Consider the following 27,118-nt stretch of genomic DNA (forward strand, 5'->3'; position numbering starts at 1 on the left):
TCAGGGTGAGAATGGGTTTAAAAAACTGGTAAAGGTTTATGTATGAATAGGAATGCAAATTAAAGAAAACATTTGCTAAACAGAAAATAGAGATGCTGTAGCCCAAAACTTTGTAAAATAGGTTTAACCAAGGTTTAAAAGTATATGCATGCCATATGGACTTTAAATCTGGAATCTCTCTAGTCTAGTCTTTGTAAAATGGGCTTAAAATCAAACACTGATGTTAGAAGAGAGCCAGTTTCTACCAAGATGGCTTAATGCCAAGTCCTGCTTTTGCATTCCATACTAAAGATACTGTGTCTAAATCAGGTGCATGAAATAACAGAATTAAAGTCATTAGGTTTTGGAAGCAATACACATCTCTTCAGATCAGCACCAGTAGCCTTTCAGAAAGTACACGTGCATCACTCCCAAATAACGTTGTCAAGAGGTTGTTGGGGGTTTTTTGTTTACTGTGTCAGGGCCGGATCTGGGGGTGGGGGCAGAGGGGGGTGCTTGCCCTGGGCGCCAATGGAAAGGGGCATCAAATTGGATATGGAGCCCATTGTATTCTATGAGACCATAAGACAGAATTGTCTATAAGGGGGCACATTTTTTAATTTTGCCCCCCCTCAAAAAACATGTAGATCCAATCCTGTACTGTATTTATTTTACTGTTCCTGAAAAGACAGCAATAGATCCTCAAAACTAAAGCTGAGGGCTAATCAATTTTAAGCAAAAGATAAAATCAAGACAGACATTTTTGGTGCCATTATAGATCAAATTGAAGTTTGTGTACTTATTTCTTCATAACAGTCAATGCTCAATACACAGTGAGTAAACTATAGAGCCTAAGGCAGCTCCACCTTCAAACTGGCTATATGTAAGGTAATTCTAGCTCTATTCATCTAGCTGTTTTTATTCTTTAGTGAAAGCCACAGGCATGCATGCATGTCTTTATAAGGGGATTAGATACATTCATGAAGAATAGGTCCATCAGTAGTTTGGTAACTCAAGGGAACCTCTGAATACCAGTGCTAGAAGACAGCGGTGTGGGAAGGCCTTGGCTTCTGTACCTTTTTGGCCTTCCAGAATAATTGGTTGGTCACTGTGAGAGACAGCATGCTGGACCACTGGTTTGATCCAGGAGAGCTGTCCTTTTTAAAAAAAAAACTTCTCCCAGCTGTGAACTTGTGCCTTGCTGTGGTTTCACGGACCAAACCTTAAGCTATAGCTGAGCTTTCCTGGGGGTACCTGCTTTGGGGACTATAATTTGGACATTACCAATTCAGTCTTCACCAAACTTGGAGAGCAGGTGGAAGAGGGCCTGTTGAAGACTCAGTGTGTTTTGGTGTCTCTAACTCAAAAGGAGGCTGTTCTACCACCTCCCAAACCAAACCAACTATGAACTGGTTTGGGAAAATGGTGGTTTGTGTAAGGTTGCATGGGTTCAAGGTTCATGCAATCAAATGAGCCATGAACCAACACAAACCACCATTTTCCTGGTTTGTATCCATCCCTAATCTATATTAGCTACTAATAGTGCTGTGAATAAATTAAATAATCAACTGTCTTCCTACTTTACAAATGTTTATTTTCCTGAACATGATGACCATACTATATTATACATATACATACAGTACTATTTCTTTTGACAATGTCACTAAGGAACACCTAAGCACATGAAGAGGTTCTCTTAATTAACATAGTGGGGATACAACACAAGTTTTATATTTGCACTATATTTTGATGTAAGAAGTTATATTGGTATTTATTTGACTATTTTGGTAACACAAATATATTAAATGCCAGTAAAATAATAGTGTGATATAAAATATTATCTGCATATTTATCACATTACTAAAATGTATTTCCTTTATGCACAGAAGTTGATATATCTACCTAAATATTTTCCACATAAAGAATTCTTTCTGTGTTTAAGGTCTCTTAAGCAAGAACAGCCAATAATGGCATTCTAAAACCATTTCTGTGCAGAAATACTGCAGAAGTTAAAAGGTGAGAATAAGAAAACAAAAATAGATTTGAGATATAAAGTTCAGAAGCACACAAAGACACAGGATATTTAAATCATTCCTTTAAAATTATCAGGGAAGCAGTTAGCATTTTAAGGAAGAAACAGCACATCCAGGAAACACAGAGTCTGCTAAGAATCACAACACAATGCTATTGACAGATTGCCTTCATCTCAGAGCAAAGGAAACTGTTCTCCTAAAATAAATAGTATAGTTGTTTCCCATTTACAAAATATGTGCTTACTCAGAAGCCTGGAGGGGGATTCAAATAGCTACTACTTTCTACTGCTTCCCCCCCATTAGATTATATCATGGGTCTCTGAAAATGTAATTTCTCTGTTCAAATTTTCAGTTGCCAAAAATGTATAGAACTTCTCTTTACATTATTGTTTTCCTAGTTATCACTTATTTCATTTTCACTGTTTTCTGGGGGGGGGGAGGGGGGAGCAGCAATGCACAGGTACACAGTTCCTGCTGACTTGGTGTCAGGGGTGTGGCCTAATATGCAAATGAGTTCCCACTGGGCCTTTTCTTTAAAAAAAAAAACCCTGTGTGCAACAATGGTAACATGGGGGGTGGCCTGATATGCAAATGAGTTCCTGCTGGACTTTTCTACAAAAAATCCTTGATGTTTTCTATATTCACTCATGAACCAAGATACTATCCACAGATAATGGTAGAATTATATTATCTTCTCTAACCTGGCCCACATCAAATCACAAGCATAGGGATCACACAAGATGTGTATCAATCAGTAATGAGCTCAAAAACAGAAACCCAAGTATATACATACTCATGTATACACACAATTTAAAAAAAAATAATAAAATAACTGGCAATAAAGTTTGTGCACAACTGTGCCTCCGTGGGAGGGGGCAGCAGGACATCATAACTGACTTCCATAACTAGCAGAGACTCACCAGATGCAATAGTGTTCCTTAATTGTCTCTTTATTGGATGCAGTAGAGTCCACATAGGCTTATTTTTAGTGCAATTCCCTTCACCTGCCCCTTCAAACCTCAGGTGGCTGTGCTGTGCTTCTGCCTTGGGTCAGTTCCACCAGGCCTGTTCCACTTTGGTAGCCTTATTTTGTTTCAGGCCCTAGCTCCTCCTTTAGGCTCCTCTTTTTTCCTTCTTTCTTTGCATCCCCTGGGCAAGCTTGCATTCCTGACCTCCTCTGTCTTTTCTGAGATTGCCCTTTTTATCCCCAAAACTCTGTCCATACTGGGCAAGTCCAGAACCACCCTTTCTTTTGCGGAGCTTTGCTGATCTCTTAACTCCTTCCTCACCTTGCCCAACTCCAGCTGGGTTTGCATAGAGCTGCTACTGTCTTCTCATGAGGTGCCCCACCCTATCCTGGAGCAGTTGCTGCCTTTCATAATGTAAATGGGACCTCTTCTGCTGCCTTTGTGCCACAACAAGCATAATGGGAACCAGACTAAACAATATATATACCACTTACTAACATTTTTATATCGTAAGCTGCCTGGAGTTCCAGAAGGCAGAAAGGTCACTAACAAATGTTTTAAATTTTAAAATAATAATATTATTATTTTGATTGAAAAGGCAGCAATTGGAACAGAAGAGGAGCAGAAGGTGCTTAAACCTTTTCCTTATAAGTTTTTAGCAGCTTTTTCCTAGCATACAAGTAACACATAGGCAACTCTGGGTGAATAAAAGGCCCAGAGAGGGGTAAACAGTCTCTGCTCCCTATTCTTCCACTTGGAATCACAGCCTGCCAAGTCTACTTTTCTGCAAGTTAAAAACAAAAGCTAGAGAACCTCACATGTGCATCAGACTTCTGTTTCATCTAGACTAGCACTGTCTGATCTGACAAGAAGTGGACTTGAAGGTCTTATTTGAGTAAACATGTGCTTGGCAGCAATAATAGACTGGGCCAGATGAGTGTCAAACTGAATCTTAGTCCAGATTAAAGTGAGGTGCTGTCAAAAGATGACAAAGCTAACCAAGGACTTAAATGTTATCCAGTCCCGGATGAGACTGCATTCCCTATGAGAGAGAGCACATCTGCAACCTGGAACCATTCCTGTAGATAAGGGACAGGTCTTGGTGTCAGTTAGGTCATCAGCTGTACCCCTTCCTAGAAAAGCAAAATCAGGCCATAGTTATCTGTACTCTGATTACATCCCAGTTAGATTACTTTGCAGGGGGCGACCTTTAAAGGAAACTACAGTTGGTTAAGAATGCTGTAGCAATTATGCAAACTGAAATCCTTTGGAGGAACACATTTCTGGACAAAATAAAGTTATTTGTTCAGGGAACTGAACTTAAAAATGATCTAGGACCAAGGTATCTAAAAATACTGCTTCATTGCACACATACCTTTCCAGCTATTGTAAGACTTTTCTCTGTTGTCTCCCTGCCTCAGAAGTGAGGTAGATGGCTGCTTGAGACTACATTTGCTGTTGTTTTCAGGACTTACAGCAGTAGATAAAGGGGGGGGGGGGAAGGTGGAGTGGGCGGGGGAGGGTTTTTTTCCCATACCTGCTCTATTGACTTGCTTAAACTGCAGTGGGAGAATGCTACTAGACACTTTGTTTTATCATGATGGAAAGCTTTTGGTATTTTAATTATTGCAGTGATTATATTGATGTTCAACTTTTTATATTGCATTCACAGTTGTTGTGTTTCATTGTAAATCACCTTGAGAACTTTGGGTGGTATAAAGACATTAAATAATAGACAAGATTTCAACAGTAAAAAAATCAAACCACGGACAAAAAGTAACGAGAAAATTACACAAATCCTATCCTGTGCCACACAGGTCTCTCACATATTACACACTAAATGCTATGATTCTGTCTAAACAGTGTCCTTTGTAATTTGAACATTTTTAGAATTCCAATAGGTCTTAAAATCAGTTTTAATTAAAATACGTACTGTCTTGAAATCCCCAGAAATTGAACAGAACATGCCTCACTTAATCTGCCAGCTGCAACTAAGAATACTATATATCCAAAGATGACTCAGAAAACCAATAACCATATAGTACAAATGAAGATTACAGGCACTTGGCAAAAAAACCCCAAAGAACACAGAGACCAAAATGTGGCCCCTCTTAGGCTTAGTGAATGACAGCTACTTCCCCTACTGTGATCCATTACTACTGGGTGTGAAATAGGGACAAGAAACCTTCACTGGTGTTTAATTCACATACTCTCCAAGAAGCATGAGACTGCATATGTAAATATGCAATGAGAGCAAATGTCTTTGTAAAAAAGGGGGAGCCTTTAACTTATGATGAATAATACTGCAGTACCCAGTCTTAATAACTGAAAAGTATGGTTTAATGATGGTTTAAAAACAAGCTACTTGAATGTGTGATGTATGTGCAATGTGTGATTTCAACAAGAATATAATTTATGTTGTTTACATGTTTTCACTTTAGAGGTCTACAGATAACATGGTAACCTTATGTTAAGGTTACACTATGGCATATAAAACATAGAATCCAGTATAATCTGGGATCACAAATTCTGTCAACATGATTAACTATATGAACCACCCCGCCCCCCCAGTAATCATAAGATCTATCACAATTCCAACACCACTTCTGGGCTCCTCCTCTACTGCAACTCACACAAGAGACTTAAAGTGACATACATCCCACAAGTTGTTTGCACTTTTGCTGACATACAAAGATTGCTTGATCAGCTTTCATTTAGAATGGATTTCTTCAACAGATTTTCCAAACAACATTGAAAATATCATGTTAATCACAATAAATCAAAAAATTCTTCCACAATATTATTTGAAAGTGTTTATGCAAAACAAGAGGGGAACCTCCCCAAAGGAGAGGGGAAATCCCCTCCCCCTATTGTTGCCAGCTGTGATTTCACCCTTCTTATGGTTGGCTTGAACTCCCCCCTGCCCCATCACTTCCAGTTCACCTCCTGTTCCACCTCCTAGGTGGTGGCTGCTGCTTTAACATTTGGCACCACTTGGAATTACTGCAGCCACGCAAACTCTGGTTTTTATTTATTTTATTTATTTGTAATTTGTAATTTTTTGTTTTTTCACTGTCAGCATTTGGAGAGGTCACTCTACAAATCGCTTTTTAATAACCGTTTTTCTGGTGTTCCTTTGGGATTTTGTACAACCCACCATTGCAACTATGGCTGGCACAATTGTGAAAATCTGCCTGTATGTATTGGAGCCAGCCATTTACAGGGATTAATGCAGTCAAGTAATTCTCAGACTTAGTTGACAGTTCAAACATGTGGACAGTGTGTATAATGGGTATGAAATTGCACAATTTGACTGACTTGAAATTTAGATTTAACCAAAGGTACAATTCTGCACTCATTTGTAGAAAGTATCAACTGCCCCCTTATTAGTTTCATGGTTACAACAAACGCCCAGCCCCACCCTGTAACAAAGGAATATAATTCACTGACTGAATGACAAAGACAAAAAAGGAAACTCCTTATCATCCATTTGTTTTAAAACTATTTGCAAAAATATTCTAATTCTTCAGTTTTTAGGTAAGCTGATGCTCAATGAGCAACCAGTGATGGCAAAATTCAAAGTAGTATTATTAAACCATATAGTAAAGCTATATACCAAAACTGTATTTTCTGAAATAATTCAAATGCCTACCAGAACCAACAGGAGAAGAACCAACACTAAGACTTTGTAGACTTCCATTTCTGAGCAAAGTTGGAGATTTTTGTAGATTTGAGCTTGTTACACTTCCAGCAGCAGAAGCCACAGATGACGTTGGGGAAGCAGAACAAACCGATAGATGGGAAATATTCTCCTGACTTTTATTTCCTTTGGGCCTACCAGGCCCATGTTTACACTGCTTATTTCCTTTCCGTTTCTTTTCCTTTACAGTCTCATCATCTATCCCGGAAGATTGAACACGCTTGTATCCTGTTGATGTAAGGCTTGAATTACCCAACTCTCCAGGTGAGCTGTCAAAAATATTAGACTGGGAGGCAACAGCTGAGGTTGAAGGGAGACCAATTAAGGAAGTAAAACAATTCACACCCCCTTCCTGGCCTCCAGTCTCTCCTTTATGTATATCTTTGGTTGACAATGTCTGCTGGGAATGAGTATAGCTGTCATTACGTAGATCCGAGTCTGTAAAACTTAAGAAATCCTGGGGAGATTGAACTGAACTTCCAGAGGATGACTTTATACTGCTTGGAGTTCCCAAAAAACTGCCTAGGAAGAAAAAAGAAACAGCTTGTTCAAAATAAAATGCTGTAGTATTTTAGTACAGCTGAAAGAAGAGTACTGCAAAATGGAAATTTTGATGTCAATAAAATGGCATTTTGAACAGTGCTTTAATTACTACATTTATGTAATTTTACAACAATTTTGACTGAACCCAATACTACATGACAGAGCACTGTTACTTCTTGTATTCTACGCAGTCTGCCAATGAAAAACCTTCACATTATAATCTCAACCACTACATCCCTAGAGCAGTAAAGTTACAAAAGAGTTTGGTTAGAAATGCTCTGAGAAAGTGTGAACAGGCAGTGTCCCAACTGCATCCTCTAGCTCTTTCAAGATAGCACAGTTATCAGAAACAAAAACATAAGTGGCTTCTATGCAATTCAGACAAGGAAACAAAATCCAACAGAATGCTTCTTTTTCATAAAATATTTAAATTAAATATTTCCCATAATTCTTTTCTTATTAATAGGCTTACTGACAGCACTATCAATCACAGTAAAACTACTTCAAGAAAGTTATATTCTCAGAACTGAAAATTTAACAACTTTTTAAAATGGAGTTCTACAGTATATTACACAAATCCAGTTTTCACAACTTTTTAAAATTGTTTTCACAACCTTTTTCAAATGATCTGAATATCAACATTTATGAATCACTCCACCAAAATCACAAGAGAAGTTTGGGATGTGTATGGGGTCAGATATTCAGACTCCATTCACTGACGAACACTTTTAATTTCTATTTTAATAGCTGCACAGAGGAACACTGGCAAAAGAGAAAAAAGGAAAAAGACAGACGTTCCTCATAATGGAAGAATAGCAGTTGGCATCGAGTGGCACATAGACAGAACCAGGTCTCTTAAGAGAAGTGTTCTGCTATACCTTTCCTTCCATTTCCAGGGCTCAGGACAGTGTACATAAAAATACTCATAAAAGGTTAAAATCACAAAAAATAACAATACCAATCAGATGACAGTAAAGCTGCCAGGTAGGTCATTGCCTAATGGGGGGGGGTGTAGGAGAGGCAAGAAAAGCAGGAGTGCCAGACAGAAAGAAAACTATTGTTGCCTTCAACCAAACACGTCACAGAACATTTTTGCCTTGCAAGCCCTGTGGAACTACATTAAGACCTGCAGAGCACAGATGGTCCCCTTGAGGACACACGCTGCTGCATTAAGAACATAAGAGAAGTCATGTTAGATCAGGCCAATGGCCCATCCAGTCCAACACTCTGTGTCACACAGTGGCCAAAAAAATTATACACACACACACACACACTGTGGCTAATAGCCACTGATGGACCTCTGCTCCATATTTTTATCTAACCCCCTCTTGAAGGTGGCTATGCTTGTGGCCGCCACCACCTCCTGTGGCAGTGAATTCCACATGTTAATCACCCTTTGGGTGAAGAAGTACTTCCTTTTATCCGCTTTAACCTGTCTGCTCAGCAATTTCATTCTGGATCAGCTGGAGCTTCTGGGTCAGACTCAGGGGTATCCCATGAAAAGTACGTTACCATAGTCCAATCTGGAGGTGACCATTGCATGGATCACAGTGGCTAAGTCAGAGCAAGAAGAGTAGAGGTGAGACATTTCACTCTCTCTTCCAGGAATGTGGCAGAAAGAAGCCAAAACCAGGGAGCATCAGCAAGAAAACAATACCACTACAATCTGCAGCAAAGTAAGAGATTAAAATTCAGATTTCAAGAACAGAAACATCGATTCAACTGTATTCCAGTTGTTTGCTGGACATTTTGTTTTCATTTTGTATATATAAAAATCAGATTAGATCCCTTGAAGACCCCAATAGAAATGTTTACAGGCAGTGATCTGCTGCAAACCTATCTCTGGGAAGAAGCAGCCTATAGTCTCTGCTTGGAGAAAGGTTGGTTAAAAAGACATGAAAACTCTATTTTTCATCCCTGAAGTTTGTCTAATCTTCTTTTAAAGTCATAAAGATATATGAGTAACATACCACAGATGTGTGTACAGTTCTGATCACCACACCTCAATTGAGGGGTGACATTAAAGAGGTTTACAAAATTATACATGGGATAAAGAAGGTAGAGAAAGAAGTACTTTTCTCCTTTTCTCACAATACAAGAACTTATGGACACTCAATGAGCAGTAGGTCTTGAACGTATGAACATATGAAGCTGCATTAGACCCTTGGTCCATCGAAGTCAGTACTGTCTATTCAGATTGGCAGCAGCTCTCCAGGGTCTTAAGCTAAGGTTTTTCACACCTATTTGCCTGGACCCCTTTTAGTTGGTGATGCCAGGGATTGAACCTGGGACCTTTTGCTTACCAAGCAGATGCTCTACCACTGAGCCACTGTCCCTCCCCTAGGTAACAGATAAAAGGAAGTACTTCTTCACCCAAAGAGTAATTAACTTATGGAATTAACTGCAGCTACAAGCACAGACAACTTCAAGTGGGGATTAGACAAACATATGGAGCTGTAAGCTACAGACAGAACACTATGTCTGGGGTGGTGATGCTCTGTATTCTTGGTACTTGGGAGGCAACAGCAGAAAGGCTTCTGGAGTTTGTCCCTGCTGGTGGACCTCCTGACGGCGCTTGGTTTTTGGTCACCATGTGGCACTGAAAAGGCATGCACCTGCCTCACAAAGTGTGCAAAGACTAAAGCTTGCGTGTTGGAACATCAGAACCATGCTTGACACAGTAGGCAGTGGTCGCCCTGAACGACGCTCTGCTCTAGTTGCCCACGAACTTCTCAGGTTGAATATCGACATAGCAGCTCTCAGCGAGGTCCGTTTCCCTGAGGAAGATAGTCTTCAAGAACACGGTGCTGGCTATACCCTCTACTGGTCGGGTAAGTCAAAGGCTGAGAGCCGCCTTTCTGGCGTTGGCTTCATGGTCAGGAACTCCATTGCCTCCAAACTCGAAAACCTTCCAACAGGTCACTCAGATCGCATCATGTCCATGCGCCTCCCACTTCAAAACAAGCAGCATGCAACACTCTTCAGTGTGTATGCCCCAACCCTCCAAGCAGATCCTGCAGAAAGGAACAAGTTCTATGCTGATCTACGCAACCTCGTACGGAAGACCCCTACAGAGGACAAGGTGATCATCCTTGGCGACTTCAATGCCAGAGTAGGTAAAGACTCGGAAGCCTGGAAAGGAGTACTTGGCAAACACGGCATTGGCAACTGCAATGACAACGGGCGCCTCCTGCTAGAATTCTGCATGGAGCACCAGCTCACCATCACCAACACTATCTTCCAGCAGAAGAACAGTCTGAAGACAACCTGGATGCACCCACGGTCCAAGCATTGGCACCTTATCGACTACATTCTGGTGCACCAGAGAGACCTTCGAGATGTCTTACACACCCGAGTAATGCCCAGCGCAGAATGTCATACGGATCATCGTCTTGTACGCTGCAATCTCCGTCTTCACTTTAAACCCACACCCAGGAGAGGAGGTATCCCTCGGAGGAAGTTTCAGGTTGGCAGCCTCCAGTCAGCCGAAGTTAAAGCTGCCTTCCAGGCAAAACTCCAGTCAAGAATTGAGGACCTCAGTTGCCCCACAGACCCTTCTCCAGAAGCACTCTGGGAACACCTAAAAACTACCATTCTGCAGATCTCTGAAGAAGTCCTCGGGTTCTCCACAAGGAAGAACAAGGACTGGTTTGATGAGAACAATCAAGAGATCCAAGAATTACTGGCAAAAAAGAGATCTGCCTACCAAGCACATCTTGCTCAGCCCTCCTGTCCTGGGAAAAAAGCAACCTTTCGCGCTGCATGTAGCAACCTCCAGCGCAAGCTTCGAGACATTCAGAACGAGTGGTGGACCAAGCTTGCAGAGAGAACCCAGCTGTGTGCAGACACTGGTGATTTAAGAGGGTTCTACGAAGCCTGAAGGCAGTATATGGTCCATCATATCAGGCTCAGAGTCCCTTGCATAGTGCAGACGGCCAAGTGCTCCTCACAGACAAGGCATCCATATTGAACCGGTGGTCGGAGTATTTTCAGGTTCTCTTCAGTGCCAACCGCGTAGTTCAAGATTCAGCAATCCACCTCACCCCACTTCAACCGGTGAAAACAGAGTTGGATGAGATCCCCACCCTAGAAGAGACTGTTAAAGCCATCAAGCAACTGAAAAGTGGCAAGGCAGCAGGAGTTGATGGAATTCCACCAGAGATCTGGAAGCATGGGGGCACAGTACTACATAGCTCACTTCACAAAGTACTTGTCACCTGCTGGGAACAAGGCAAATTACCACAGGACTTTCGTGATGCAATCATCATCACCCTATACAAGAACAAAGGGGAAAAGTCAGACTGCTCCAACTACCGGGGGATAACCCTGCTCTCCATCGCAGGCAAAATCCTTGCCAGAATACTCCTGAACAGACTGGTGCCCACCATTGCAGAAGAACTCCTCCCAGAGAGCCAGTGCGGCTTCAGAGCTAACAGGAGCACCACCGACATGGTATTTGTTCTCAGGCAGCTCCAAGAGAAATGCAGGGAACAGAACAAGGCTCTGTATGTGACTTTTGTCGACCTTACCAAAGCTTTCGATACCGTTAGCAGGAAAGGCCTGTGGCAAATCTTGGAACGTTTAGGATGTCCCCCAAGGTTCCTCAGCATGATCATCCAGCTACACGAAGACCAGCGAGGCCAAGTCAGACACTGCAACGACCTCTCGGAGCCCTTCCCAATAGGCACAGGTGTAAAGCAAGGCTGCGTTCTCGCGCCAACTCTCTTTACGATCTTCTTTAGCATGATGCTTCAAAGAGCCGCAGTAGATCTAGATGAGGACGATGGTGTCTACATCCGCTATCGCACCGATGGCAGCCTGTTCAACCTGAGGCGACTAAAGGCACACTCCAAGACAACGGAAAAACTCATCCGAGAGCTACTGTTTGCTGATGATGCTGCACTCGTCTCCCACTCGGTATCAGCTCTGCAGCATATGACGTCCTGCTTTGCAGAGGCTGCCAAGCTATTCGGCCTAGAAGTTAGTCTGAAGAAGACAGAAGTTCTCCACCAGCCTGCACCCCAGGAAGATTATCACCCTCCCTGCATCACTGTGGGTGAATCAGTTCTGAAGACAGTCCAGCAGTTCAGCTACCTGGGGTGCATCATCTCCTCAGATGCCAAGATCGACAAGGAGATTGACAACAGGCTGGCAAAGGCAAACCGTGCATTTGGCCGACTGCACAAAAGAGTGTGGAGCAACAAGCATCTGAAAAAAGGCACAAAGATCAATGTTTACAAAGCGGTTGTGATGACAACCCTCATCTATGGCTCCGAATCGTGGGTTTTATACCGTCATCACCTGCGACTCCTTGAGCGCTTTCATCAGCGCTGCCTTCGCACCATCCTCAACATCCACTGGAGTGACTTTGTGACCAACACTGAAGTCCTCAAGCGGGCTGAGGTTACCAGCATCGAGGCACTGCTGTTGAAGACGCAGCTGCGCTGGGCAGGGCATATTTCTAGGATGGAAAACCACCGCCTTCCCAAGATTGCCCTGTATGGCGAACTCTCCACCGGCCATCGAAATAGAGGGGCACCAAAGAAGAGGTACAAGGACTCCTTGAAGAAATCCCTTAGCACCTGTCACATCAACCATCACCAGTGGTCTGACCTAGCCTCAGATCGCAAAGCATGGAGGCACACCATCCACCAGGCTGTCTCTTCCTTTGAGAACGCACGCATAGCTGGTCTTGAGGACAAAAGGAGATTGAGGAAGAATCGCACTGCTACAGGACCAACCCTAAATCAGACTTTTCCCTGCAGCCGCTGTGGCCGGACCTGCCTGTCCCACATTGGTCTTGTCAGCCACCAGCGAGCCTGCAGCAAACGTGGACTATTGCACCCTTCTTAAATCTTCGTTCGCGAAGCCAAGCCGAGAGAGGGGGCACTGAGTGTCGGACTGGATGGGCCACAAGCTTGATCCAACATGGCTTCTCTTATGTTCTTATATATTCATCATTCAACATTTGGCCTGTAGGAATTTGATTAAGGGGCTGAATGCATAATCAAACATTACAAACTTAATAACCAGCAAACGAAAGAAAATAAATCCTTTAGGCAAGAACTATGCCAAACGCCTACTGATTGTATTCTGCTGCATACAACCTGTAGCTGACATTTAGTCAGTTTAGACCAGAGGTACACAACATGGAGCCCATGGACACCATGGCACCCACTGGCAGCTTTCCTGGAGTTTATCAAGTGTCTTTAGAAAGTGGGCATGGTCACTGGGGACTTTTTTTTCAGCAAGGCTTCTAATTGCCTACTACCAATTTGATTAGCTATGCAGATTTTCAAAAAATATTGTTGCAGCTTCCACCACCAAGAGGAACATTACCGGGGCCTTGAATTATGTAAAGCTGTATGGCTAAGAGATGCTGCAATAGGGATCCCGAAAAGGAAATTTATTGCATGAATGTTGTAAATTGAATTAAGAGAATTGCCCTTGAGTGGAATAAGACTGAGCTGATGAAGGGCTATGTTCTGAAAAGTGCTAAACATCCAGAAATCGCATTGTGTGGGTGTTATGTTCATATCTGGAGGCTTCAATACACCTTATTAGTTCTACAAGGATTTCTACTTACTTTGAAGACACTGTTAATAATCTTGAGGAAGACTACTTTGCTGTTACTTCAAAGACATTGCTTCTATAAAGTTGAGCATTTGGAACTTTTGTATTTATTTGTTATTTGTTTAATTATATTTTTTGCAAAATTTTTATTGTAGCGTTTGCATACTTTAAGTGTAGTGTACCATAGAACACAGTTTCCTTTGTTAATTAACTTATGCAGCTTTCACCACGGCATAAGGGTCAACTGTGTGATAGAAGGTAAGCTGTGGCAGCCACAGTATGGCTGGCTACATCTCCTCTTTTAGCCATTTTGTGGTTCAGCCACCACACTTTGTCAGAATCTCAAAGCTTTCTGTTTGCTCAAAAAGACTAGGGATCCCTGGTTTGGACAATGGGCCAGCGAGGATTAGGCATGTGCTGTGGGCATGTGGATGCCATCCTACCCTCTTGATTACTTCCTCCATTTCAAAGATTCTACGGTTAGTGCTAACCTCCAAATTACATCAAATTATGGTCCAGAGGATAGTACTGATCAACTTAGTGGATTTAGATATCATGCCAAATGGAGGCTCTAGAAAATATAGAAATGAAGGAAATTATTGGTATGTGGCATTGGGAAACAGAAGCTAGAAGGCTGCAACTGCATTACCAATTTTTCAAATTATGGTTTGAAGAACAGAAATGTAATGATTGAACCAGAATTTCATATAACAAAAGAAATATGGATATTAGATGTGTAATATCAAGTAAGCAACATTTCAATAGTTGTGGTTCGTACGCTATTCATGATTAGACAATACAAGCTGATTAGCCAAAATAAAAGAAGTGCTAGGACAAATTTCAAACCAAATCAACATATAATCAAGACCAGGTGAAAATAATGTCCTTTGCCTTTCTTTACCAGAATGAAGAACCATATTCCTAGCCTCAGAAAATTATATTTTATAGATATGCAAACATTGCTAAAAACCAGAAACTAAATTTAATTTTCTGGACACCACTTGTGTTACTACAACTGTATCTATAAGCAAGTTCTTCCTCAAAAATTGTTTTAAAGAATACATGCATCTGTTTCCCTCTTGATTCATTAGCAATTCAAAAACATTCTCTCTGAAATAAATAAAAAGATGCAGCTACTTAATTATTCAAGCATAAAATATGAAGAGTATTTTAAACGGTTTTAACCTATGTGACAGTAGATAAACATGGAAGTAATATAGTATTCTTGAATAATACCTTGTTGAAAACTACAAGCTGTTGACACCGGAGCTCCAGGAGTCCTTCCAGCACCAGGCTTTCTTCCCCTCTGACCTGAATTATGACCTGCTGACTTCTTCCCTTTGCTCTCTGAACCTCTGGCCTCAGAAACATCTTTGCCACTTGAAGTATGTGCAGAAACTTCCTGGAAATTTGCATTTGTAAAGCGAGCTGTGGTATCTTCAAGTCTCTTCAAGGAGCCTGTCATAGAATTGTTGGTAGTGCTTGTGTAAGTCTATCAGTTTTGAAACAAAGAAAAAAGGTTTTTTTAAAAAGTTAGACCACAAAAAATTAACTGAACTCCAAAGAACACAACTCAGAAACATGGAAGTATCTTAACATTTAAAAACTTGAACAAAAAGCCAAGCCCAATAACATTCCCACTTAAAAGAATTAGACACTTAACGAGTTCTTAATTTAAACTAATAGGGGAGTACAAAGAACACGTTTAGTAATACATCAACAAGACACCAGCTGTCAATTTTGCTAGCATCAGATTGCAGCAATTAGTGGAAGTGCACATACTGACATACTATTTTTACTAAAAAAAATACTTATATTTAGTAAAAAGTAACACTGTCAGTCAAACACTAGGCCCTACCGAAAAAGTTATTTTTGTAGACTTGCCAATCCCCAGGTCCCAGCGGAGGTTTGCCCGCTTTTGCAGGGTCCTTCCCACCCCCAGTCAGATGGCTGATGGGGGCAAACCCCACCCTAACAGCCTCCATGTGCCTTCAAACCCTGGACGGCTTAAGAAGACACTGAGAACAGTTGCTTCTAGAAAGGTGTGTGTGCACCTTTAAGAGTCAGGCTGAATGGAGGCAGGGCGAGCCTGCAGAACAAAGAGCCTGTTGGAAGGGAAGGAGCCCAGAAGCTCCATTTGCTTTCCCTTAAGTCGCCTGCACACTAAAATAGCAACCTCTGGTGAACTGGGTTGAGTATAGAGCAGTCAACAGCTCCCATGGTGAGTAAATTGCCCCAGTGAAACCACAACATGTGCTTCCAAACTGTGTTTACTTTGGCTGCTGTGTGAGTCTGTGTGAGTGTGTATGAGAGAGATAGTAGAAGTGCTGAGGAATGAGGAAATGACTGTATTCAGGGAAACTGCACTGCTGTATTTTTAATTATTTTAGGGAATGGGAAAGTCTTCTGGCTCCACCCACAAAGTCTTCAGGTATTTTCTGATTTAGACTTGGCAACCCTATATTTTTGTAACATGTAATATAATGGCTTAGTTTATCAAATTAGTTTATGTGGCTTTAAATCTACAAACATACATGCATGTGACAGATATCAAAAACATACACACCATTTTAAATATTTTAATTCTCATCAATCTTAAACAATTCACTAATTTGCTATATATGGACCCCCCCACCCCCCATCCCCAATTTACTAAGAACATTTACTTGCCAGGATTAAAGCCACACTTCAAAAAAACATTGAATGTGTGGATATTATTACATATTTGAATATTTGCTAAAGTTCTTCATCTCACCACAGTTATACCCCAAAATGATTTCATGTTGGTATTTGAACTATAATCCTTTAAAGTAAAGTTTTATCCAAATACCATAAAAATTACTTTTAGTTTAGTCTATAACAGACACAGTTTTCTTAGATTCCCCTCCTCTGCAATAATAGAGCCCCATTCTACTACCATCCACGGCCCAGTGGCACATGTGCTCTAGCTAAATGGGATATGAAATGTTTGCAGAGGTTTTCCATTCACCTAATGGCCAGGTGTCCTGACTTCCTCTGAATAAATAAATATATGCTGTGTCTGCAATAAAAAGCACAACATATTAATATCATGATAAATCTGATCTGATATGATCCACAGTTGCTACCTGATGAAGAGTTCTTTCTGTACAACAGTTTAAGGAAGTTTTGAACAAAAAGGCGGATAAGGCAATTGGCTCCATACCTGGAGCACAGCTACTTAACAACACTAATCCACACAATGGTCACCTCGAGAACAGACTACTGTAATGCCCTCTACATGGGGCTGCCCTTGACACAAACTCAGAGGCTGCAACTGGTGCAAAGCGCTGCAGCCAGGCTGTTATTGGAGCCAGGGGTGCAGATTTCTCAATTTCCCTGGGGGGGAGGGCTGGGGTCCCAGCCAAAGGCATTTGATCCAGTGACATAATAGGGAGAAGCCAGTGACATCACAGGGAGGAGCCTCAATTATCACTACCTATGAATTTATAGAGAAGCTCCCTCCCCATAAATTTAGGGAGCACCCCCCCAACAATGCCCACGGACTGGGCCAAACCCAGGAAAAGGTGGGAGTTTGCAGTGGTTATAGTAGTATCTCAGAGGTCTCTTGCTGTGTCCTGTTTTTGAAATTCACTTTTAGAATAGTCACTTTAAGATCTGCAAATATACATATCATGTACATAGGACAAACCAATGGTCACAAATTTGACAGTAAAAGGCCATACAAAAAAGCTTTAGGGGAACATTTTATAAGTTTCCCTGGACTTTACTTACAGGTGTCTTGTTTCTGCCTCATTAATAAAGTATGATTGTACTGTAATTGACAAAACTATGGCATCACAGATACCTTTGTTTGATAAATTCATGGGTCTCTGACCCAGAGCAGAATACAAAACAGTTTCTGGGTGCTCAATTTCTGAGCAATGTCCAAAGTTCAGAGTTAGTTAATACTATAGCAATATGTATGCAACATAGCAATACAGTGTTATTGTATTAACTAACTCTGAACTTTGTACAATATGTATGCAACATAGCAATACAGAGGACATACAAGTTAGGGCTTCAGAGTGGGATCTGCCAGACCCAAGTTCTTGCTGTGGAAACTGACTGGGTGATTTTGGACCAGGCATAGACTTTCAGCCTAACCCGCCTCTCAGGTTGTTGTTCAGATCACATGGGGGGAGAGGAGAATGATGCAAACTGCTTTGGCTCCCCCACTTTAGAAGCTGCAGGGAGGGGAAAGGTAATGGAAAGCTGAAGTCAGAGGGTCAGATAAAGGAAAGGAGATAGGGTTGCCAACTCCAGGTTAGGGGTGGGCCTGGAAAGGGTGGAGTCTGAGAAGGGATAGGACCTCAGACAGGTACAATGCCATTTCCCTCTAGGGAGGCACTGGAGATCACTCAGATTTACAACTGTTCTCTAGATGGCAGACATTAGCTCCCCTTGAGGTGGGGGGGGGGGGGTTTCAATGCCTTCACTTGGGTGGATGGGAAGACAGCAAGGGTGGCAGGCAGTCGCCCAGAGCCTCCTTCTACAGTTGAATTTTTCTTCACAACAGATAAAGCAGTCAACAAATGTGAGAACTGAGTTGGAGCCCAGTAGCACCTTTAACTATTCAATGTCCTAAAACATGATGCTGTTAAAGTGATGCATACATTATGTCAACAAATTTGGAAAGCACAACAGTGGCCACAGGATTTATATTCCAATCCCAAAGAACTGGAATATAAATTTATATCCAATCAGTTTATATTCCAATCCCAAAGAAGGGTAGTGCCAAGGAATGTTCAAACTATCGCACCATTGCACTCATTTCACATGCCAGCAAGGTCATGTTAAAGATCCTACAAGCTAGGGTTCAGCAGTATGTCGATCGGGAACTACCAGAAGTTCAAGCTGGGTTTCGGAGAGGTAGAGGAACTAGAGATCAAATTGCCAACATTCGCTGGATTATGGAGAAAGCACGGGAGTATCAGAAAAATGTCTATTTCTGCTTCATTGACTATGTTAAAGCCTTTGATTGTGTGGATCACAACAAATGTGGCAAGTCCTTAAAGATATGGGACCACCTCGCGTGTCTCCTGAGAAACCTGTATAAGGATCAAGAAACAACTGTCAGAACGGGATATGGAACAACTGATTGGTTTAGAATAGGAAAAGGAGTTCGACAAGGACGTATATTGTTACCCTGCTTATTTAATCTATATGAAGAGTACATCATGCGGAATGCTGGCCTGGATGAAGCACAAACTGGAATTTCTTAATTTATTTATTTGATTTATATTCCGCCCTTCCCACCGAGGCAGGCTCAGGGCGGCTTACAACATAAAAGCATAGAACAAGGGGAGGGACGGTGGCTCAGTGGCAGAGCATCTGCTTGGGAAGCACAGGTTCAATCCCCGGCATCTCCAAAAAAGGGTCCAGGCAAATAGGTGTGAAAAACCTTAGTTTTAGACCCTGGAGAGCCACTGCCAGTCTGAGAAGACAATAATGACTTTGATGGACCAAGGGGCTGATTCAGTATAAGGCAGTTTCATATGTTCACATCAATTAAGATTGCTGGGAAAAAACAACAACCACCTCAGATATGCAGATGACATTACTCTAATGGCAAAAAGTGAGGAGGACCTAAAGAACCTCTTGTTGAGGGTGAAGAGAGCACAAAAGTAGGCTTGAAACTCAACATAAAAAAAAAATCTAAGATCATGGCATCTGGCTCCATCACACCTTGGCAAATAGAAGGGGAAGACATGGAAGTAGTGACAGACTTCACATTTCCGGAATCCAAGATCCCTGCAGATGGTAAATGTAGCCATGAAAATAAAAGACATTTGCTCTTTGGGAGGACAGCTATAGCAAACCTGGGCAGTATAATAAAAAGTAGAGACATCACCCTGCCAACAAAAGTCCGTATAATCAAAGCGATGGTATTCCCAGTAGTAATGTATGGCTGTGAGAGCTGGACCATAAGGAAGGCCGAGCGCAGAAGAATAGATGCTTTTGAGATGTAGTGCTGGAGAAGACTCTTGCGAGTGCCTTGGACTGCAAGAAGATCAAATCAGTCAGTCCTGAGGGAAATCAACCCTGACTGTTTTCTGGAAGGATAGATGCTGAAGCTGAAGCTCAAATACTTTGGCCACCAAATGAGAAGGGAGCACTCACTAGAGAAGATCCTGATGCTGGGGGAGACAGAAGGCAAAAGAAGAAGGGGACGACAAAAGATGAGATGGCTGGACAGTGTTACTGATGTAACAAACATGAATTTGAGCAGACTTCGGAGGATGGTGGAAGATAGGAGGGCCTGGCGTGACTTTGTACATGGGGTCGCAAGGAGTCAGACTTGACTGTGAGACTGAACAACAAAAGCATCTGTAACACCAACAAAGTGGTGTCTATAGCCCCTTCACAGTGCCTTCTTACCTTTTGATATTGTTTCAGACACTAGAGTTTCTGGGGTTAGACGCAGGCCTGTAGCCACGGTGGGGCCCGGGGGGCACAGCCCCTCCATCCAACCACCACTTCCACCTCTGTGGCCCCTCCTTTCCCCACTGCTCTCCCTGTGGCCCCGTTTTTGCCACTGTCACCGCTCTCCCCGGGCTCTTCCCACCCTGTTCCTGCCTGCCCCATTTTCGCCACCGCTCTCCCCAAGCTCTTCCCTGCCTCCCCCGCTCTCCCCGCAGCGCTGTTTTTGCCATTGCCGCTCACCCCAGGCTCTTTCCTGCCTCCCCCGCTCTCCCTGCAGCCCCATTTTTGCTGCCGCTGCTCTCCTCACGCTCTTCTCTGCATCCCCCGCTCTCCCTGCAGCCCTGTTTTTGCTGCCGCTGCTCTCTCCGAACTCTTCCCTGGCTCCCAAGTTCTTCCCACAGCCCCGTTTTCGCCGCTGCCACTCTCCCCGAGCTCTTCCCTGCCTCTCCCGCTCTTCCCGCATTGCCCGCAGCCTCGTTTTCGCCGCCACTGCTCTCCCCAGGCTCTTCCCTGTCTCCCAAACTCTCCCCGCAGCCCCGTTTTCGCCCCCACCACTCTCCCCAGGCTCTTCTTCCCACCCCCAAGAGCATGAGAGAGAGAGAGCTGAGGCCCGGAGGCTGGCTGCTGGAAGAAGCAGCCAAGCCTCCACAGCCCCACCACCCAAAATTTTATGTCCTAGGCCCCCCCACCCAAAAATTTCTGGTTACGGGGCTGGCTACACACAGACACAAATATTTCTCTGACATGAGGCATGGATTTTTTTTGCTGGAGGGTTGGATGGGGTATAAATTGAGATGAGGAGGAAGAGGAGGAGGAGGAGGAGGAGGAGGACTGTAGATTTATAACCCGCCCTTCTTTCTGAATCAGAGTCTCAGAGTAGCTTACAATCTCCTTTATCTTCTTCCCCCACAACGGACACCCTGTGAGGTGGGTGGGGCTGAGAGAACTCTCTCTGAAGCTGCCCTTTCAAGTACAACTCTTGTACTTATGCACTTTGACTCTAAATTCTGTTTCACCTGTATCTGATGAAGTGTGCTTGTATACAAAAGCTTAAACCTAGGCTAGAATGAAACTTTGTTGGTCTTAAAGGTGCCACTGGTCAAACTTTATTGCTTCAGAACAACACAGCTACCCACCTAGATCTAAATAAAACAGTGTGCATGCACATGAAAGCTTATACCTAGAATTAAACTTGGTTGATCTTAAAGCTACCACGGACTCCAACTTTGTTCTGCTGCTTCTGATCGACATGGCTACCCCACCTGATGTGTTCTGGATATCAAAACCTTAATAATGAATTTAGAGAATCCAAAGGTACAGCAAAAAAATTTGCAGATCAGAATTACCTTTCAAGCGTTCTCCTTCAACCCCCTAGGCTGGCCAGATCTGTTCCTCCTCCATGGATCGAACAGCAAAAGACCTTTCCTTTCCCCAGTACCCACCCCTTATTTTTCCTGTCTCCAGAGATAGTGGGGGGGATGTTTATCTATTCTACTCCTGCTCTACTAGCTCATTAGCATTTGTAAGAAGGTGTAGGAAATCACATCACACCACTGACTTTTTTGTTTGCAGCCTAGAGGAAAAAACATCAAAGGAGTTGGTCACTATTTGGTTGCCAAGCCCTGAAGTCCTGTACTGATTGCCGGCGGGGGCTGAGCCCCGGGTGGGAGATTCTGGGGGGTGCTCGAGCCCTCCAGCCCCCACGTAGTTTACGCCTATGACTGGTGCTACCTTTACGGGAGCACATTCAACCTGTGCTGCAGACATTGCACTGGTTGCCTGTGACGTTCCGGACTTGCTTCAAGGTGCTGATTATGACCTTTAAAGCCCTATATGGCCTGGGACCTGTTTACCTCTGGAACCGCCTTTCCCCATATGAGCCCCAGGGAGCACTACAATCAATTTCACAAAATCTCTTGATGATCCCTGGACCAAAGGATGTCTGTCTGGCCGTCCACCACCAGAGCGAGAGCCTTTTCAGTGGCAGCCCCTAACCTCTGGTATGCTCTCCCTGAAAACATCAGAGCCCTGCAGGACTTGCCACAATTCTGCAGGGTCTGTAAAATGGAAAAGTTTAAACAGGCTTTTAACATCTAATGAAAGTGACTAGTACCTCACTACCCCACAGCACTGATACCCTACCCCAATCCAAATAAAATTGAAATGCGCTAAACAACATCTAATAAGAGCATAGTAAAGAGCGCTGATCAAGAACTAATAATAATGCCATCTAGGGATTAAAACTGTATATGTTTGAGATGTTCTTGGGATTTGATTGCGATTTATTGTAATTATTTATTTTTTTGTTATTTTAATTGCTGTTAGCCGCCCTGAGGGGAGGGCAGGATAAGTATAATAAAACCAACAAACAAAATGGGAGCATGTTTTCAGCTATCAGCTTGGTATTGTTAAAAATACTTACTATTTGGGTGAGTAGGGCATCGTAACATCAATTCTTTTTGTGCATTTTTCAAACTTTTGCTGTGATGTAGGAGATGAACACCAAACCAAAGAAACAGGATACTAGTTGCCCAATTTGCATTAAAATCATACCTCAGCTAGAAATGTAACCAGAGGTGCTGCCTGACAGGGAGGAAGCACCCCAAGACCCAATGTGGTCCCTATAATGTGACCTAACCAGAGATCCTGCCAGGAAAAACCAGTCAAGTGAGAGCACTCGCTGAAAGGGCCAAAGGACTTGCCCAGGCTTGTCCAAAAGGCCTCAGCATAAAGGCTACAAAACAGGCATCCTCTGTCTCTTCTCCCCCACCCCACCCCACAACCAGCGATGGAATGTATGACATAATGAGTCCTCAGCTACAGTATATTTTGTCTAATTAATCTCTGGCTAGCAACTGCTGGCTAATCTCTCCTGTCTCCAATACTCCTTCCTGACACCATTTTGTCTTACCTTATGTTAATGTGTAGACCTATTTACACAGCCCTCTCCTTCCTGCTTCCTCTCCTCAGAGTATCAATGTTAAATTATTGCCAAACATTAAATCATGATGGCTCTTCCTGACCACCTATCAAGAGTCATTCTCACCTTTTGTCTCAACCTGGGAATCCATTCAGGTACCCAGGAAAGACCCAACAAACAACCATTAAGAGTCATCATAGCTCTGGAAGGGGTCCTTCAAACATTATATAAACTGAGAGCAAACCCCACTACAGTATTCAGTGTGGGCACACAGATAGGTTGCACCCCCATTAATCTAAGGGCCTCTTAGACGTGGCATGATGCCTGTGCACATATCCATCTTTAATTTCTAAATGGACATCTTCACATCTGGACAGGTAGTATTGCCTTTATAGCAAACCCTAAATATCCCTATCTCTCACCTCTATTTTCCTTGCCTTTTGATTGTGTGTGTATTCTGATTGTTTTATCTGTGATTGTATTTTTACATATTTTTCTACTAACATTGTAAAATATTTTAACTCTGGAATCTTCCTTCTGATACTGGACTTTCGTATTATTGGTGGAAAGTTCCCTGCTCCAAAAATAGCTCTACTTAGCACTACCTCTTGCTAATTCCCCCATCAAAAAGAGGTGTCCCCAATTTATTTTTTTTATCTCAGATTTTGCTGGAAATATGGGTCTTTTCTGAAGTTTCTCAAAAGATCTATCTCGTCTCCAGTCTCTGGATTTAAGCATCCACAGATCTGGCTATAATTAGATACGTATATTGATAACATCTGTGATATTGTAGACATTGATTGCCAAGGATATATTTAAATGTAAACAACTTTTGCAGCAATTAGTATGCTATTATCTGTTTAACGATAATATATTATTAAGGAGTTCAATGTTTTTAATATAAATTTAACTTTATATCCAAATATGGTGGTAGTCCTACCTGTTCTGGCTATATGAGAATGTTTAAATAATACACTTTTTTCTGCTTATTAAAGAATTAATTTTCTAATTTCAACTTATTTGTGTACCTCTCAGAAAAAAATTAGTGTAGCAGCTTGCAATCATTTGCAAATATTAGCCATTTTTCTTATATAAAACCAAATCATTTATACTTTTAAATTCCATAAAGATGCCACAAAAATGTATAATTTTATATGGTAAATTATAAAGGATTTACTTAAATACATAAAACTGGGTTTGATAGCAAAGTAATTTAGGCATGTAATTCAATTTGACAACATTTCTGTGTTCCCCCTCACCTGGGAAAAAGGGGGCTGGGGGATTTCCAAGGCTTTAAAATTTCTGGAAATTTTCCATCTCTAGCCTCACCACACAAAGAGTAAACTTAAGATGTGATAAAATCCCAACACCACTAATTTATCAAGGTCAGCACTGTCCCCTGTAACTGGTAGTGGCTCCCCAGGGACTGAGTGTCATGGGTGCTGGGGACCCTGCAGAGGAAGTGGAGCCTGCAGAAGAAACTGTGCCCCTGCTACCTGCACCAGTGCCCCTGCCTCCTGCTGGAGAAGATCCCAGCCCCCCTGCCTCACCCTCTCGGGTGGCACGTGTGCGTGACCGCCTCCGTCAGGACCTCAGGGATCGGAGGAGGGCGGCACGCTCACAAGCAAGTCGCTCCCTGAGCCCTGAGTTTTGAGAGGATTCTGGCCCTTCTAAGAGCAAGGATGCTTGAGTTGTAACAGGATCCTGGCTGCCTCTCTGAGCCAGCAATTAGCCCAAATGGGCAACAGCCAGCAGAGGGCTATATAGCTGTAGGTTTTGGGAGGAGGCTTTGTGGAAGCAACTAGTCATCTCCCCGACTTTCTAGCATCCACTCCGGCTTGACTTTGGTTTCTGGACTCCCTGACTTTGGCTTGTGACTTCTGGACTCCCTGACCTCGGTTTCTGGACCTCGGACCTGCGATACTTGTACAGTGATTCAGATTTGGCGCCTCGGACCCTCCTGCTTACTGGCTACAGACCTCGGACTGCCCCTGGACTTTGCCTGACCCGGCCCCAGCCGTGACACTGAGGTAGGTCTTTGCCACCTGCCCCATTTAACTGGAGTTGCCAAGGAATGAAGTTGGGACCTTCTGCATGCAAAGCAAGCACTCTGCCATTGAACTACTGCCCCGTCTGGGTTCTCCGTTCTTCACCAGACTCGGACTAGCGGGCAGGGGGGAGGGATGGCCTTTTACGTACGGGAGGATTGCTCCTTCAGGGCGCTTCCGCCGCCAAAGATCGTGGGCATAGAGTGTGCTGGCCTGATGTGGGATGTTGGGCAGAGTTTGGCAATCTGGCTGGTGTACCGTCCGCCTAACGCACCAGCCAGTGCCTTACTGTCCCTGATGGAGGCTGTAGCAGGCTGAGCATTGGAGCATCCTCGGCGTATAGTCCTGGGTGACCAACATCCATGCTGAGGACGTGGCTTCCACTCAGGCGACAGACCTAGTGTCTTCCATGGCAGCACTGGGACTCTCCCAATATATAACAGCGTCCACGCATTGAGCCGGACACACGGTAGACCTGATCTTTGCGGTGGGAGTTGTAGTGGATCAGATTTCTGCTGAGGCAGTGCCATAGTCTGACCACTATGCCTTGAGGGCCCGTGTGGATATTCCACCCCTACCCCGTTTAGGCAGTGAGCAAGTTTTAGCTCGCCCACGAAACCAGATGGACCCTTGGCTTTATGGGATCCCTGGCCCTCTGGTGACTCGTTGGATGAGCTGGTGGAGATCTGGAATAACCAGCTCTCTACAGCTATCGACGAGATCGCCCCCGACGTCCTCTTCATCCTCGTCCACGATCCGCTCCGTGGTATACCCCAGAGCTGCGATCGATGAAACGGCAATTAAGACGACTAGAGCAACAATGGCAACGCATTCGTGATGAGGCTACGAGAACATCTTATAAGTCATTTATGCAGACCTATGAGATGGCAGTCTGGGTCACAAAGAAGACTTTGTGTCCCGGATTGCGTCTGCGGCCTCGTGCCCAGCACAATTGTTTAGTATAATTCGGTCATTAACAACTTTACCACAAAGTAAACCAAATGTTAGAGGAAACTGGCTGTGAGGCTTTTGCGAGTTTTTTCGCATATAAGGTCTTGTCGCTCCAACATGACCTTCCCGCCATAATTGATACAGTGAAAGAACTTGGGGCACCAAGCGTGTCTTCTGATCCAATTCTAGATTCCTTCAATCCACTCAGCCTGGAGGAAGTCAACAGGATCCTTTTTGCTGTACGCCCTACAACCTATGGGTTGGACCCGTGCCCGTCCTGGCTTATAAAAGCTAGCCAGGTGTTGCGATGTGAGTCACTACAAAGTACTGTCAACAGATCCCTGGTAGAAGGGATCTTTCCCACACCTCTTAAAGAGGCTGTGGTCTTTCCCCTCTTGAAAAAACCATCTGCAGATCCAGCCGTATTGGCGAACTATCGGCTGGTATCAAGCCTTCCCTACAGGGATTCCTGGATGACACTTCCACACTGGATCTATTCAAGTCCGGCTTTCGACCAGGTCATGGGATGGAAACTGTTCTGGTCGCCCTCATAGATGACCTCATGCAACATCTGGATCGGGGCGGCTCAGGAGTGCTGCTATTATTAGATGCGACAGCCACATTTGATACGGTTGACCATCAGCTACTGACTAGCCGCCTTGCTGACGTGGGGATTCAGGGGTCCACCTTACAGTGGTTGGCCTCCTTTCTCCAAGATAGGGGACAAAGGGTGGTGATAGGGGAGGAATCATCCCAAAGGCACCCACTTATATGTGGTGGGCCACAGGGTGTGGTTCTGTCCCCGATGTTATTTAACATCTATATGCGCCCCCTTGCCCAGATTGTCAGGAGGTATGGGCTGGGATGTCACCAATATGCAGATGACACCCAGCTCTATCTATTGATGGGTGGCCAATCCGACTGTATCCTGGAAAATTTAGACCTGGCTCTTCAAGCCA

The 27,118-nt window shown here is 43.4% G+C and overlaps 1 protein-coding gene across 4 annotated transcripts in view; it reads right to left on the reverse strand.

Annotated features, from left to right (window-relative positions):
- The window catches only part of MLLT10 (MLLT10 histone lysine methyltransferase DOT1L cofactor), a 159,281-nt gene that overhangs the window by 47,756 nt on the left and 84,407 nt on the right, over positions 1-27,118 (reverse strand). For all 4 annotated transcript variants that reach the window (XM_060248389.1, XM_060248388.1, XM_060248390.1 and 1 more), the window contains 2 exons: positions 15,033-15,288; positions 6,633-7,202 (listed from right to left, as the gene is read on the reverse strand). In XM_060248389.1, coding sequence (XP_060104372.1) covers positions 6,633-7,202; positions 15,033-15,288 — 826 coding nt within the window. The remainder of the gene's footprint in view (positions 1-6,632; positions 7,203-15,032; positions 15,289-27,118) is intronic.

The sequence above is a fragment of the Heteronotia binoei genome, chromosome 10 (genome assembly GCF_032191835.1).
Source record: "Heteronotia binoei isolate CCM8104 ecotype False Entrance Well chromosome 10, APGP_CSIRO_Hbin_v1, whole genome shotgun sequence".
NCBI classification, from domain to species: Eukaryota; Metazoa; Chordata; class Lepidosauria; order Squamata; family Gekkonidae; genus Heteronotia; species Heteronotia binoei.